Below are 15,119 nucleotides of genomic sequence, written 5' to 3'. Positions count from 1 at the left end.
AGGCAAGAAATCAGCTTGGTTTTTCCCTGGTTTTAATGGGAGTTTGGTCAGAAATCAGTCACTGGACTGTTTCTTGTGGAAGGAGTACACTCAGAAGCTGAAGTCTAATTGTAGATAAGAATATTTTCCTGCCTACTCTGTTTTGTTGTGGGGTTATTTTGACCCATGGAATATATATTTAATTCTTGAAGTTATAATCTGTTTATTTATTATCAGAAGTTCCTAGGCAAAATGAACATAAGTTATTGATTTGATGTACATTCTTAATTAACTACAGGGGTGAAGGAACCAATATTCCCAAATTTCTGATGAGGGCTTTGATAGTACCTAACACTTGAATGAAAAAGTCAAAAACCTAGGAACACCTAAATCTAAAATGCTCAGAACACCTCAGTTCCCTCTTATGTAACAAAACCTCCCAAGGCCATAAATAGCAATACCACCATAATAATAAATAATAAATAAATAATAACCAAAATGCTACTGACCAAGACCAGTTTAATTTTCCTTTGGTTTTCTTTCCTTTGGGAAGAGAAAGCCCCTGATTTATTGGAATTGCAGAGAGAGCTGCCAGATTGAAGTGACAGTGATATTGCTTCTCCTTGGAGTGGAAATCATGTGTGATGAGCCACACATCAATTTGTCAGCTCTTACAATTAATCCTCTTATTAACAAAGATCCCCCAGGATTATGGAATACAGTGAGTTAGGGTATGACTTTGCCATTATCCTGCTCCAAATCTGGCATAACTGATGGAATAAAGAGAATTTCAGCACTCACCAGCACAGGGCTTTATCTATGAAGATAAACTGAGAATTATGATGCTACACAGCCTCTTTACTTGGAAGAGATCCAGGAAAAGTCCTGGCCTTTCCCTGAGCAACACTGGCATGGAAATGAGAGGCAGAAAGGTGCATTTTCCATGGCTGGAGGGGTGGGATTATATTGGACTTTCAAAATAGAAAATGTGACCTGTGCATTGTGTTTGAGTCAGCCTGGATATATTAAATATGTCCTGAAAAAATGTTTTGTGTATCAAATATCAAAGAAAATATCAAAACATCCTCCGTATAATCAGATATAGTAACTTTATAATGGTTCTTGGTTTTTGTTGTTGTTGTTTGTTTGTATTTTGTTTGTTTGTTTTTTGTTTTGTTTTGTTTTTTAATAAATAAATCTACTGCACAGGAAACATTTGATGAGCTGAAAACAGAATGGAAGAAAATATATGTAATCTTTTTGTCAAACATCTTGTTTTGATTTTGGCTGTCACAGTGTCAGTACCTTGCAGATAATTTTTTATCAATTCAATATGCATTTATTCTCAGCATGCAATCCTGCAATTACTTTGCAATCTGGGCATAGATAATTCCATAAATAAGTGCTTTTCCACTTGAAATCTGATTTCAGAGTAAGAATGCTTATTGACATTGCCCTCAGCCTCATTGTCTTCTCGGGAAGCTGAGCTTTATTTCCTAATACAGCACCATGGGATGCAGTTCAGGCAGTTGTTTTGTTTGCTCTGCTAATTAAGACTTTTCAGGTCAAAGTAACAGCCATTAATAGACTCATAGCAGAAATGCACTTCATGGACTAGAAGTAAAGTTTATGAGAAGTGAAACAAAGAAAAAAGATTGTTTTAGTGAGTTTATCAAGTGTTAATATTAAATTATCTGGTGAGTGAAGCCCTACCAAAGTAAACAACTGTTTCAATTTGATGTAACTGAATATTGTAGCACCAGAGCCCAGAAAATAAATCCAGCCAGCACCCTGTCACTGGCTCACTGCTAAAATGCAATGAAAAAATGCAGCAGAAAAGGTTTTATTTCATGTTTTGGAGCAAAATGTTGTTATCTTTTCCCAGTCATTGCACAAAGATTTTGGTGCTGCTCCACAGACCCTGTCTCAGAGAGCAGGGGAGATTTCCTGGCTCTTCTGGCATCAGGCTCTTGTACTGCTCTCTCCTTCTTATCTGTTCTACTCTGCAGGGTTGGAGTCCCATTAAAAAAATCACTCTAACATGCTGACTCTGGGAGTAATCAAAGACCATTAAACAACAGAAATATTCTGCTCTCTTACAAGATTCTTTGTGCTCCTGTGTTTGGAGCTGCTGCCAGTCGGAAACAACAAACTGTTGGATACCTCTGCAGATGGATTGCTTTTCCTTCTGTCATAATTTAGATTTCTACTTTTACTGTAAGGAGAAACCTCCAGTTCCTTCTCCTTCCAGTACTGAATGCAGATGGATGACTCTCCCTCCTGGTCTCAGTGCTTGGCATTAATCTCCTCAGAAACACAGCAGGAACTGAAATCTCTTCAGATCTCTTTCAATCTCGGAGATTTTTCTCTGTGATTCTGCCTGAGGCCATTTAACAGTCACTCAGAATCCATTCTGCATCCGTATCCTTCTCTACAGTTCTTTTAATTGTGGCTGGATTTGAACAAGGGGAGCTCACGCTGGTTTTGATTATAATTGAAAAACAATCATAATCTGGGGTTTTATCTTATGCTTCAGAAGGGACATGAGCAGAACTTGGTCATTCAATTATAAACATATTTCATGTTTACCCCCATTTTTCCTTCAGAAAAAGTGGGATCATCCTTTCTGTCCCTATTTGCCCTCTGCAGACAGACAACAAGCACCTTTTCGTCTGAGCAGGGGTAAGGAGCACTTCCTGCAAATGCCTCCAGAAGGGCTCAAAGATTAGAACATCCTTCAGTTGTGAATGGCGCTGGGTCACTGAGAGACACAGCTTCTGACAAGGATTTACTTCTCATTAAAAATTCCTTAATGGGCTGTTGCAGAGCCTTGATCTCAGACATTTCATAGCACTGGCCCACAAAGCAAATGAGGTTACCCTCAGTTCTTTTCACCTCCAAAATAGAATGCAAAAACTCACCAGGGAGCCACTGAAGCACTTGTTAACTCCAGCATCTGCAGGCAACTTCTTTGTCTGAAACTGGTTTATTTAGACTGGAGTACTGAATATTTGTCTTAAGATCAGTCTGTAAAATGCCTTCACAGAATCTCAGTACCACATCACGAAACAGGAAAATTAAATTCTACCTATGTGGGCCTAAGCTATCACTCTGCCTACCTGGCTTTGTTTTCTCCATACCTATTCACTGATTCCTAATTATAAAGTTCCTCTATCCCTGTTGAACAAACCAGACCCTAACATGATCTGGGCTCCAAATGTATTTGCTATTTGTTTCCAACTCGTATTTTAGGCTTTACAGGAAACTCAATAGGGTCTTATTAAACCTTAACCTCTGCTTTTAACAACCACCTTTTTTTGGCTACATCAGCCACACAAAGATAAGACTCTCAGAGTATTTAAAGCAGTGTTTTACTGACCATGAGAGACTCTCTTTGGAAGGCCATCAGTAATTAGCTCCCATATCTCACTCCATGCAAGAGAAGCTGCTTGTCCATGATAAATGAGAGCTGTGTCACTGTTCAGGCTTTGAATTGATCTACTGGGGTACATCTGCTACTCTTGGGCAAAGTATTCCGGTTTAGGCTTCAGGAGCCCTTAGTTTTATGATCAGTATCCCCCAAAATAAGTTGGGCATCACTGAAGGGGTATTCACTGATACAAAGTCTTTTGTTAGTTTTCAATTTCATTATAATTACTACTCAAGTGCAGGGACTGAGGTGGGGAAGAGGTAAAACACATGTGGGATGCTCCACTGAATTTCCAGTTTTCATTTGCATGCTTCCCTCTAGGAAAGGTTTCAATTTGAAAATCAAAATAAAACTGGGACTTTTGAAAGAGTGAAGGCATTTCAACTAAAATGCGTATTTTTAGGGCATCTCTGGATCAAACTCAGTCATGAATTTTTGTAAGATAGTGCATCACTTCAGGAAGAAATTTCCTTCTTTAGAAATATTGCATGCAATGTTTTCTGGATATTGATCCCTGATCAAACAATCTGCAAAACAACTGGAATTACACAGCGGAGCAAGGACAGAGCTACAGACTCGCTTTTCTTTCAATTTTCAGAACAACTGTTGTAGTTGCCTCACAATTTTAGAAATCATCAACATCCACAACAAACATTAACTGAATAAGACACCTGGTAGGTTGTACAGTCTGAGACTTTTCCACACCCAGGGTTTAGCAGCTTGGTAAGACCAGAATGGAAGCTGGGGTAAATCAGGGGTTTACAGGGGTTTTGCCATGGAGGTGAGGGACAATTGACCCTCTGAGTGCCAGAAACAGCAAGCAGCAGTCTGAGCGGGAAAGAGGGAGGGGAGGGAGGGAGGGAGGGAGGGAGGAAGGAAGGAAGGAAGGAAGGAAGGAAGGAAGGAAGGAAGGAAGGAAGGAAGGAAGCAAGCGAGCAGGGCAGGGGTTCTGCACTTGCCTCTTTGATGAGGTTCATGAACCTGGGACCGAAGCGCCAGGGCTTGTGGCGGTGGCACTGCAGGGAGCTGACAGTCATCTGGGCTGCTCGCTGGGAGGCCACAGCCACCATGTACACGGCATCGTACATCAGCGCTGCTTCTGTCTGCACAAACACAGCCCTGAGTTACTGCCCTCTGCTCTGCCAAACACCGCCCTGAGTTACCTCCTCTGCTGCTGCCAGCACTGCCTGGGGCTCCTCGCAGGGAAAAGCCTCTCCTGGGATGCCTTTGGAGCCCTGAGGAGCAGCTAAATCCAGTTCTTTGTGTTCTTTTGGAATGTCTTCAGCACTGGGAGGGAAACCACACTGGGTAGCTACAGGGAGAGGGAGGTCAGGGGGTCCCAGCCAGGCTGGAGAGGGGTTTTAAGAAGTCCCAGGTGTATGAGCCACTCTTCTCATGGCACTTGTGGGATCGCTTCCTTTCCAACAGGGCAGGCTGGCCCTGCTTTCCAAGGAAGCCAATCCCACTGATCACCTGGAACACATCCTACTGCCCAGGTATCTGCTGCCTCCAGGGGCCCGCTGCCCTCCATGATCCTGGTTTTCGGCAAAAATGTGTGCAATGGTGTCCTAGAGAGAGGGAAAATGTCCTTTGGAGGTGTGGTTTTGGGGGATTAAGTTGGACTCACACATCTAGCTTCCCACTACAGCCCTTAGATCCTTCAATACTACCCCATATATTCAGATGCCAAAATTACTGGGTGCTCTTTGTTTATCTGTGTTTCTTTTGAAAGAGAGTTTGTGGGTTTAAAGGCACGGCCTCAAAGTGACATCACACTCTGTCCCACTTTGTCATCTCAGAAAAGTCTCACCCTCACCTGCACTGGGCTTCAGTACTCTCACAGTGAGGTGGGAATGGCTGTGTGTTCCTTAGTGATGCTGCACAAATTGCCTTTCAGGTAAACCTAATGAATAATTAAGCCAGGGCCTGAAGGAAAAAAGGCAGCAATTCTGCAAATGAGAAACTGGACTCCTTTATAGAAACTACAGAACTGATCAGTGTTCTGGTTTTTTTCCATGCAATTTGTCTGGGAAATTAATACATTTGATTCTTTGTCTGTGACATTTACTTGAATAAATTACAACAGCATCAGTATTGGAGGGTTTTGCTCAAATGTGTCTGAATTTAAGGACCAATCTTAAGATAGTGCAGAGGATGAATTGGTCTTGATGTGCTTGTCAGAATCTGTCCAAAATACTGCTTCACAATGGGAGCAAATTGTGAGATCAGAAAATATTGTGAGTGGTGAGTCAAGCAGGAGGAGACAATACCAGCTGTTCTCACTGCCAAGTTTTTCACACCAGACAGTTGTTCCAAGCACACTCAGGGCATCAAGGGCTGACCCCAAATCCCTCAAAATCCATATAAATATTCCCATCAGTGTCATCAGACCTCAGTTTTTACACTGGACTGGTCCCGCAGGATTGGATTATACTGTCTCTGCCTGTGTCGAGGCCCAGAGACCTTGGGAGGAGATGCTTGGTGAGAAAACTCCTCTGTCCTCGCTCTGTTCTGTCTGGGAGTGCTGATGCTTTGCCATGAGCACACGGTGTCTGCAACACTGCCAGGCCTGGCTGCTCAGTCCTGTCCTTGTGCCACTTGTCACTCATCCCTCCTTTGTGCAGCAGCAGGAAGCTTTGCCACCTCCCTTGGCTTGTCACTTCTCCCCTCACCTTGGCTCTATTTAGGGCTATAGGGTGCAACAGGTCACCTCATTTTCCAAAGTCAAACACCTCACCCTGACTTCTGTGCTTTTATGTCAGGAGACAGAGACTCAGACTCAGTCCTGGAACTTGTTTTTCTCATTTTTGTGTGCCACTAAAGCCACTGCAAAGAAAGCTAGAGATCTCATTAGACCAGCTCTGTCTCTGGGTGCAGTTTGGTCATCCAGCAGGACATGAACTCAGAACTGTCTTGCTTGTGCTCTGCTGACTTCCCACAAGCAGCTTTCAGGGCAAACAGCAGAGCATGAACCAGAAGAGATAAATCCTGAGTTAATAACAGGATGTGCAGTCCTGATCTCTGTGCACTGTGCCACCTGTCACAGCCTTATTGTCAAATGAAATGCAGCAGTGGTGCAGCTCTCCATCAAACTAGGCAATAATGGAACCTGCAAGGAATATTGAAATGATCCCAGCAAGGAGGGAGAGGCTTCCCTCAGTGCTGTGCCAGGGCATCAAGGACACTAAGATAATGAAGATGCAAAGGAGAGCACAAGAATCAGGGACAGCAAGGAGAGCAGACAAGTGGTGACAATTTTGCTTTTTCCAGTGCTGTATTTGGGGGATTTCTGTGTGAATTCCTGTCAGGAATTCCCAGGGACAATTTTCTCCCTGCTTTGGATACCAGTGAGCATGGTGACACTGCCCAAAGCAGCACCAGTGTGTGCAATGCCAGGGACAGCACACTTAATGCATTTCTCCTCAGGATGTTAAAACATTTCCAAATTTTCCCTGCAATCATCTGCAATAAAGTCTATTTCCTATTGCTTCGAGCTCCACTCAGTCCATGAGATACATTATCTCATACTGCAAAGAGATGGCAACCCTTCACCCTGCCAAACTGAATTGGAGTCATGTTGGCTCTGTAATTGTTCCTATTCTTTCCTTTCCTCCTTGGGGGAGTGCTGGGATGAATCCTGATTCCCTGGTTGGATGATACCTCTCATCTAGCTTTAAATTACATCTCAAAAGCCATAGCTTCTGTAGAGATGGAAATGAAGAGAAGGTGTACTTTACCTATTTAAAAATCCTACTCCCTTCCCACACATGTGGGATCTGCCCCTGCAGGTTACAAATCCTGCCCCTTCTCGGGAAGTCCCATTTTCTGCTGCGTTTCCTGCTGCACAACACAGAAGGCAATGGGAAAAGTGGGGCAGCATTTCAGTTTTCAGCATCAGCAAGATGAAGGATGGCACTGTGCTGGGGCATTGTCCCTGCGCCACCCCTGGCGGGGTGGCTGTTCCCTTAGTGCCACCGTGCCACCCGATGTGACGTGGCTGCTCCCTTAGTGCCACCGTGCCACCCCTGGCAGCGTGGCTGTTCCCTTAGTGCCACTGTGTCACCCCTGGTGGTGTGGCTGTTCCCTTAGTGCCACTGTGCCACCTGATGTGATGTGGCTGCTCCCTTAGTGCCATCGTGCCACCCCTGGCGGGGTGGCTGTTCCCTTAGTGCCACCGTGCCACCCGATGTGATGTGGCTGCTCCCTTAGTGCCACCGTGCCACCCCTGGCAGCGTGGCTGTTCCCTTAGTGCCACTGTGTCACCCCTGGTGGTGTGGCTGTTCCCTTAGTGCCACTGTGCCACCTGATGTGATGTGGCTGCTCCCTTAGTGCCACCGTGCCACCCCTGGTGGTGTGGCTGTTCCCTTAGTGCCACTGTGCCACCTGATGTGATGTGGCTGCTCCCTTAGTGCCATCGTGCCACCCCTGGTGGTGTGGCTGTTCCCTTAGTGCCACCATGCCACCCCTGGCAGTGTGGCTGCTCCCTTAGTGCCATCGTGCCGCCCCTGGCAGTGTGGCTGCTCCCTTAGTGCCATCGTGCCGCCCCTGGCAGCATGTCTGCTCACTCACTGTCATGGTGCCGTCGCGGAGCCCCGAATCAGGCTTGGGTGGCGCCTGCAGCCGCTCCATTGACCACTTGTCCACCACAGAGGAGACGTGCGGGTTCTCAACATTGAGCAGCCGAAAGCCCGTCATGTTCACCCCGCTGTACCTGTAGGGCTCCAGGTCCAGTGCAAACAGGTCCTAAAGCACCAGCAAGGATAGAAACAAATCCATTTCTAAAGGAAATTGTGGTGCTTTTCCCCTATGCCCACCCTGGCTCCCATTTGAAACCTGACTGAGCCAAACCTGTGTGAGATGCGTGACCTACCATACAGCTGCTTTTGGGAATGAAAAGATCACTTCCCCACAACAGAACTGCTTTGAAAGCAACACGCACATTTTAATTTATAGCAATGCTGCATCTCTGACAGGCCGACATGAGGAATTAGCTGGGCAGTGTCAAGCTTCTTTCTAAGCTGAGGGGAGGAAAGTTCTGAGAGACACAGCAAGCACTGTGCTTTGGCTGCTTATGAATCCCAATTTCCCCCACCATGCCTCCCAGGCATCTCTGCCAGGCTGTGGGATGGATATGTCAGTGTATGCGGGCTCCATGTGCTCCAGAGCCTGGCATTTACAGGGCAGCTGGGGTGACTGATCCATGTGAGACCCTCCCAAGCTGTGTTTTTGCCATCAAGAAAAACTTCTAGTATAAACTTCCCTTAGTGCTTTTATCCATTTGTAATTTTGTGGTTTTACAAGCAAATGGAACAATTAAACAGTGCTGAAGCAGCAGTGCCTACAGTGCAAAGCTATTCACTCTTTATTTTGTTTCACTCTGGTCCATCTGTACTGATTGTTTTTCATTAATCAGCATACTGCAATTAATTTTCACTGCATTAAAGTGCTAGCCCCGGAGATGGGGCCGAAAAGCTTTCCTAAGAAATTGTGGGTCCTGATATTCCTAAGGAGTGTTAGCACCCATTCTCCAGAGTTTTCCTTGACTAATGGCAACAAGATCTCATAGAAAGAGGGGAAAATTTAGCTGTCTTTTCTGAAACAGAGGAAATTCCCTCCCAGATATTTATAGTGTTCCTTACCAGTGTTGTAAAAAAGTAGTGGTAGTATTCTGTCATCATTCCCATAGAGAGAATCTGTGAAAGAGATGGAAAGGGAAGGTACTTTACTCCAAAAGCTCCCAGTGTGCTGCAGTGCCTTTGAAAAACAAGTGTTAAGCACATCACAGGTCATGAGATCTTGATTGCAATAAACCCCACATTTTTCTTTAGGAGCCAAAAATATCTTGTTGTATGTAAATGGAATTTTTATTACCTCTGCTCAGGAAAGAGATTAAAGACTGCAAAACTTCCAGGAGAAGAAAAATTACTATAAATAACGAGATGCTGATTTTTAAAATCCTTTAGTCTGCAGTTTGAGAGCACTAAAAAGGAATTTATTAGCAGACAACACAGTTGGTACGGAAGTGTTTAGGGGCAGGTTTTTGTATTCTGCTGCTAGGTGAGAACAGGACACTGCTGAGGGTTCAGGAGAATAAGGAGGAAAACAGAAAGAAGAAAGTTTCTCTAAGTGCCTTTTGTTCCACTGGGGAATGTGGGTCAGCAGGAGGGGTGCCAAAACAGCTGGGACGGAAGAAACTTTGGAAGAAACAGCCTCCTTGCAGCCTTCCTCCACTTGTCCCCACACTCTCACCATCATTCTTCCATCTCTGGAATATTGTGAGGAGGAGGAGGAATTATAAACTGGGAAAGTGCTGAGGAATTCATTGCCACAACAGCAACACAGACCAAGGTTAACTCCTGCTCAGTCCTGATCACAGCAATGTAAGATCTGTTACTAGTACCCTTTTAGGACAGCTTTTGAAGTGCCTGAATAGCTGTTTGAAAGGCAGGGGGAAATAGAGGGATTTGGCTGGCCAAAATTCCCTTTGCTGGCAGAAGCCTCTGAACATCAGTAGACAGATTGTCTATGGCAATTCCTCCCATAAAAAAAAAAAAAAAAGAAGAAAAGGAGAAAGAAATAAAGAAAACCCTGAACTTTCTGAGCTGCAGCAGATAATAAAAACAGCTCAGTGTTAATCACAAACAACTGATCCGTTTCCAGTCACCAAAAGTCAAGCCAGAAGGCAACTATTTCATTGAAGTGCTCCACTGGATTTACACATCAAAATTGTCTTTTTTATTTCAGGGTTTATTAATCCTCTTCTATTCTGTTTCTTGGAGCTCTTTTATTACCTGTAGAATAAGCTGGAGGCTGCTGTTCCTGCCCTGTTTATGCACAGATAATAATACAGGGGAACTTTTGTGTGCTGTGTTTCCCAGCTGACCTGGCTGGACTCAGTCCCCCTCCCTGGAGCCACCGGATTTCTGTGGCTTTGCAAAGGAGGTACCAAATTTATGGGAATTTTACGATGAAGATTTCCTTTGAGCTGAAACTGCACTGAAAGAGCCTAGCTGTGACCCTGTGGGGATCAGAGCTGCTTCCAAGTTAAACAAAGGTGGTCTGAGGCCAGGAGATGGTCCATTACAGGATGCTTGCAGTCCATCCATGGTGGTGCTCTGGGGTGAAAGCAAGTTCTTATCTGTTTACATGGGGATCCAAATGTCCAGACTGAAGTTACTGATTCTTCCCAGCCTGGGACAGGAGAGCTAAGAGGCCACTGCAGTGCTGGTAGCAGAGAGCACAAAGTCTAACTTGCCTGCACAGACAATGCTGCTCCACATAACGCTCGAAAATGCAGATTCACATGAGGCAGCCAGGCATTTGCTACAGTGATTGCCAAGTGTAGCCTGGGTGTTTAGGAAACGTTTCCCAGCTTGTGCTGCTGCAGCTGCACTGCTAAAGTTAAGCAGGTAGCTGAGTCAGGGCAGCTTTCCTGTCAGATCTGAGGGGAGCAGCCTGGCAGCAGTGTTTGCCTCTGAACATGTTCTGGATGAAAGATTTTGGAAAATACTGATCTCCAGGCAGTGCCCTGTGAACACAGCTGGCAGTACACACACAGAGCTATGAATGATCATGATCGAAAAGTTGTGCCACAGGTTTGTTCTTTAAAGCAAAACCATCCCAAAACAAGGCACAAAAAATGCCCAAACAGACAAGCAAGACCTCCAAACCCAAACAAGGCACAAAAAATGCCCAAACAGACAAGCAAGACCTCCAAACCCCAGGACAAACAGAAACAAAGGCCCCGAGGTGAACAGCCTCAACTGGTTGTCCTCCCCTGTCTCAGTCATTAAGAATGAGAGGTAGCTAAAATCTATTTAGCACGTTGACATGCCTGTGACATGTGCATTAGATACTAAATAGGGGCTTTTTATTTGAGGATCAAACAGACTTTTCAGTAATAATTTATGTTTAAGGGTGATATGGCTGCTAAGCAAAATTCACACCAAAGGACAATTTAATGCTCTGATGCAGGAAAACAGGAGATGGAATCAAGTCAAAGCAAAAGCAAGAGGAATGCTGAGAATCATGCTGGACATCCCAAAGCATCGATAACTCCCAAGCCTTCATTCCCTGGATGCTCCTATCAGTGTAAATAGGAGTTTCCAGGGCTCTTCTGCTGAGTGTCTGCAGCACAGCAGACACAGGAAAGCAGCTCCCAGAAGCTCCCAGAAGCAGGACAATAGGAGCCTGCTTGGAGCAATAATGGATTTCAGGCTGGGACACCCCTGAAGCACCTGGCAAAGCTTCCCACAGAGCAGGTGGCCTAAAAGACAGAAGCAGCCCAGGAGAGAGAGGGGAAGGCAACATCTCTGTCTGAGTGCCTGCCCACAGGAAACTGGGATGAGGTTTCATTGCACATTGCTATTTAAATAACTTTGCATGTAATTATGTAAAGAATTACACACCTGATACAAATGTCCTATTTAAATAATAACAGCTTTTACTTGCGGTGGAACTCAGATGAATGTAAACTAGGGAAATCAGCCTCAGATATTCTCCTTATATATCTCCTGCCCAGCCTTCCCTGTATAACATTTCTTTAGCCAAACTCAGATATGGTTAGACAATGGGAAATAAAGACACTTCCATCTATAACTATCCATTCCAAATCAGGAGCCTGGGCCTTATCCTGTGCAGCTGTGTACTTTCAGGTGCAGGTCATAAACCACAAAGTGAATCCAATAAAATATCAGTGGTCAAATTATATATGGTGAGCTGCCAGAGACTGGATAAAAATACTCTCTCTTATGCCTGAAAATCTCTTTTGGGTGCCCTGTTTTTGGCTTGAATCACATCCCAGCTCTATCTTGCATTTTTTCAACTTGTAAAAAACTCCCTGCATCATTTAGCTCCATTATCAGTCTGACTTCGAGGTGGGCTGGAACTGGAATGATGGGCAAGTGCTTTAGTGGGAAATGCACCAAATCCAGTGCTTGTTTTCACTCTGCATTTCCCTCACCCGGTCTATTATTTAATTTCATGACCATTAAATGCATTTCATTTTCCAATTAATCAGCCCTTCTGTTTTTTAATGCCAGTCCATCCCTGCTTCTCACCCACAGGGGGACGCCTGGGGGATGTGCCACTGATATTTCTCCTGTGGAAGTGGGAACAGAGCTAATCCTGCCTTTTCTTAGCAGGGAGTGGGCTCAAGCCTGCCTGCCAGGTTCCTTGAAGGAGCACAGTCAGGAGCTGAAATTTTATATTTTCACATCTATTGCTGTCCCAGGAATGTACTCTGTGGTGACACCTGGTTTTTCAGCCTTCTGGAGGAACTGAATTTGTGATTCTTTTTATTGTCTGTCACATCTCTACAGGATGCTCGTGAGAGCCCTAAACCTGATTAAATATACAGTACACTTCCTCAAATGTATTTTGGGCGTGTGAAGAAAGGAGTAGGTAATTTAAGGTTAGCAGGAATGTGCTTTCTGAGAGGTGAGTTTGCCTAGCAGTAAAATCTTTGTTCACTCCTGGTGTGTTAGCACAAACTGAGGGTTAAGCACAACAACTCAAGATCTTCAGCCAAGTTCCTCACACAAAAGGCAATATCAGAGTGTATTCAGTGTGCAGGATAAATTGCAGGCTTTGTGCCTAGAACAGATGGCAATTTGCAAGAGCCACATTTAATGTATTCGGGGAGTGCTTGTCTAATGCAGAGAGAGCACCGACCCTCTGTCCATCAAATATTTCAGGTAAATGCCATAACCAGCAAAGGGGGACCAGGCCTTGTGGGGCTGGGCAGGGGACTGAGGGAATCCAGGCTTTCTGAGCATGTCAGAGAGAAGGGAAGCAACTTGTTCAGCTGAGTGCAGGCTCTGTATTTTAGTTGAATTAGGTTATTGACTCACCTGTTCTTCTTATGCACACAACAAGTGTGGCTTGCTGGGGTTTTAGTGAAGCCATAAACAAGCAGAAATTAGAGAAAAAATCTGTCTTTTGTGGTGTTTTGTAAAGCAGAGGCTGGAGGAGGCGAGTGAAGAGGTCTCTGGTGCACACATTGCCAGCTGCCAGCACAGCTCCAGCAGAGTTCTGGGCTGACCCTTCTGCTCTCAGAAGAGCTTTTGGGCATCCCCCTCCCTGGGAAACAAGCAGTATCCCCTCTCTGCTCCATGGGCTACTAAACACCTACTACATTACCTAAATACAGTGAACATACAAGGAGGAGCTGCTCTGGGGACAGCTTTAGGTGCCCCCGAGTCCTGTTCCTATTAGAAATATTACATAATTTAAGACCACCACCTGTTTTTCCTGTGATGACTATGGATTGTTTGCAAAGTCAAAAATATTCTCTACTGACATCACAGAGTTTCCTTGAAATGATTTCTCCAGTGTTTGATATCTTGCTTCCATGCAGGGTACAATGACAGAGGGGTTTGTCAGTGCAGGGATGGGGAGATGAACAGGGCTCTTCCTGTAACCTGTGATGAGAGGAGTCCCACAGGAATTCAGAGCCCTCCACACCTCCCCACTTCACAGCTGCCTCTGGCAGGGAGGAACTCAGCCCCTGAGTTATTGCTGCCAGCCTCTACACTCAGCCACAGAACTAGCTCACAGAAAAGTCATTTCCCTTTACTTTCTAGCCTATATTTATGCTGCTCCCTCTCCCACAGCACTGACCCACAGGTATACCTCTCTCAATTTTCCTGTTTTCTCCCACACACTGTCATTCCCCCTCCTTCCCCAGTTCTTCAGGCACTGGAGAGCATTATCTGTATCTGCAGCCTGTCACTTGTCTGGCTGATCCATATCCCACACAAACTTTCCTGCTGCTTTGTCCTGCTTTAGTGCATCTTTCAGCACTCCCTCCTCTTCCTTTAACACCCAGGTTTTGCATTTTGGGTTTTTTTCCATACTCAGCCTGGCATATTGGAAGCTTTGTGCCTCCTGCAGGGTGTCAGACATCTGTACCTTCATCTTACTGTCCTTCAAAATCTGTGTTGTCAACTTAACTCTTCCCCCACAGATCTCCTTTTGGAGCAGCCAAAAGTGGGGATGCTTTTGGGCAGCCCTGCAGGGAGCAGAGTGGGGGGACAGCCCCCTCCCCCTGCCCAAACAGTGCTGCTACAGTGCGCTCCCCCCACCCCTGTATCTCAAAATCATTCACACTGAGGAAATCCTAACATGGAGTGTAGGACAGCATTCCTGGGAACAGGAAATCTCACCCTACAGGCTCACAGGAACTGTGTGCTGCAGATGATCTAGGACTCTGCAAGCCCCAAGTTTCTCCAGCCTGGAGAGGAACATTCCAGGCTCTACACACGAATGCAGTAACCTGCCTTAGCAACTTTAGCACAAAAAGCTGCTCTGCGGAACTTAAGTATTTCAGTAAAACATTCTGGGGATGGGAACAGAAAGGAACCTTTATGGGCATTTAGTCAGTGGAAGCTCTCTGCTGCTCTTCTGAGATCAGGGTATCCCATCCGATTGCCTGGCAGGAGAAACAACAATTTGTCCCTCATCCCTTCCCTAGGGGTGCAGCAAGAAGGGAACTGCCCTCAAAATATATGGAGCTGTTTCCTGCAGGTCAACAAACTGTGCTTTAGACTTTGATTGTCAAGGGATAATACAGTAAGTGACACTAGTAAATTGTAATTCCCACCACTCCCTGCGTGCCCCTGGGAATGTCCCACGCCCATTAATGTCAGGCTGTGTTTGTCCTTGCCTGCTGTGGCTGCCCAAATCTCACACTCAGGCTGGGCCAGCCCTC

General features: G+C 45.3%; 1 protein-coding gene across 8 annotated transcripts in view; it reads right to left on the bottom strand.

The window, feature by feature from the left end:
• Window positions 1-15,119, bottom strand: part of LOC110477866 (glutamate receptor ionotropic, kainate 1) — a 103,646-nt gene that overhangs the window by 31,646 nt on the left and 56,881 nt on the right. For 6 of the 8 annotated variants that reach the window (XM_021544025.2, XM_021544024.4, XM_085570670.1 and 3 more), the window contains 3 exons: window positions 9,049-9,102; window positions 7,979-8,152; window positions 4,369-4,512 (listed from right to left, as the gene is read on the bottom strand). In XM_021544025.2, the coding sequence (XP_021399700.2) occupies window positions 4,369-4,512; window positions 7,979-8,152; window positions 9,049-9,102 (372 nt within the window). The remainder of the gene's footprint in view (window positions 1-4,368; window positions 4,513-7,978; window positions 8,153-9,048; window positions 9,103-15,119) is intronic. The other 2 variants (XM_085570547.1, XM_085570642.1) reach the window with 1 other exon arrangement.

Source organism: Lonchura striata, chromosome 1 (assembly GCF_050655825.1).
Source record: "Lonchura striata isolate lonStrDom1 chromosome 1, ASM5065582v1, whole genome shotgun sequence".
NCBI lineage: Eukaryota > Metazoa > Chordata > Aves > Passeriformes > Estrildidae > Lonchura > Lonchura striata.
This window is presented reverse-complemented; position numbering and strand designations above follow the sequence as displayed.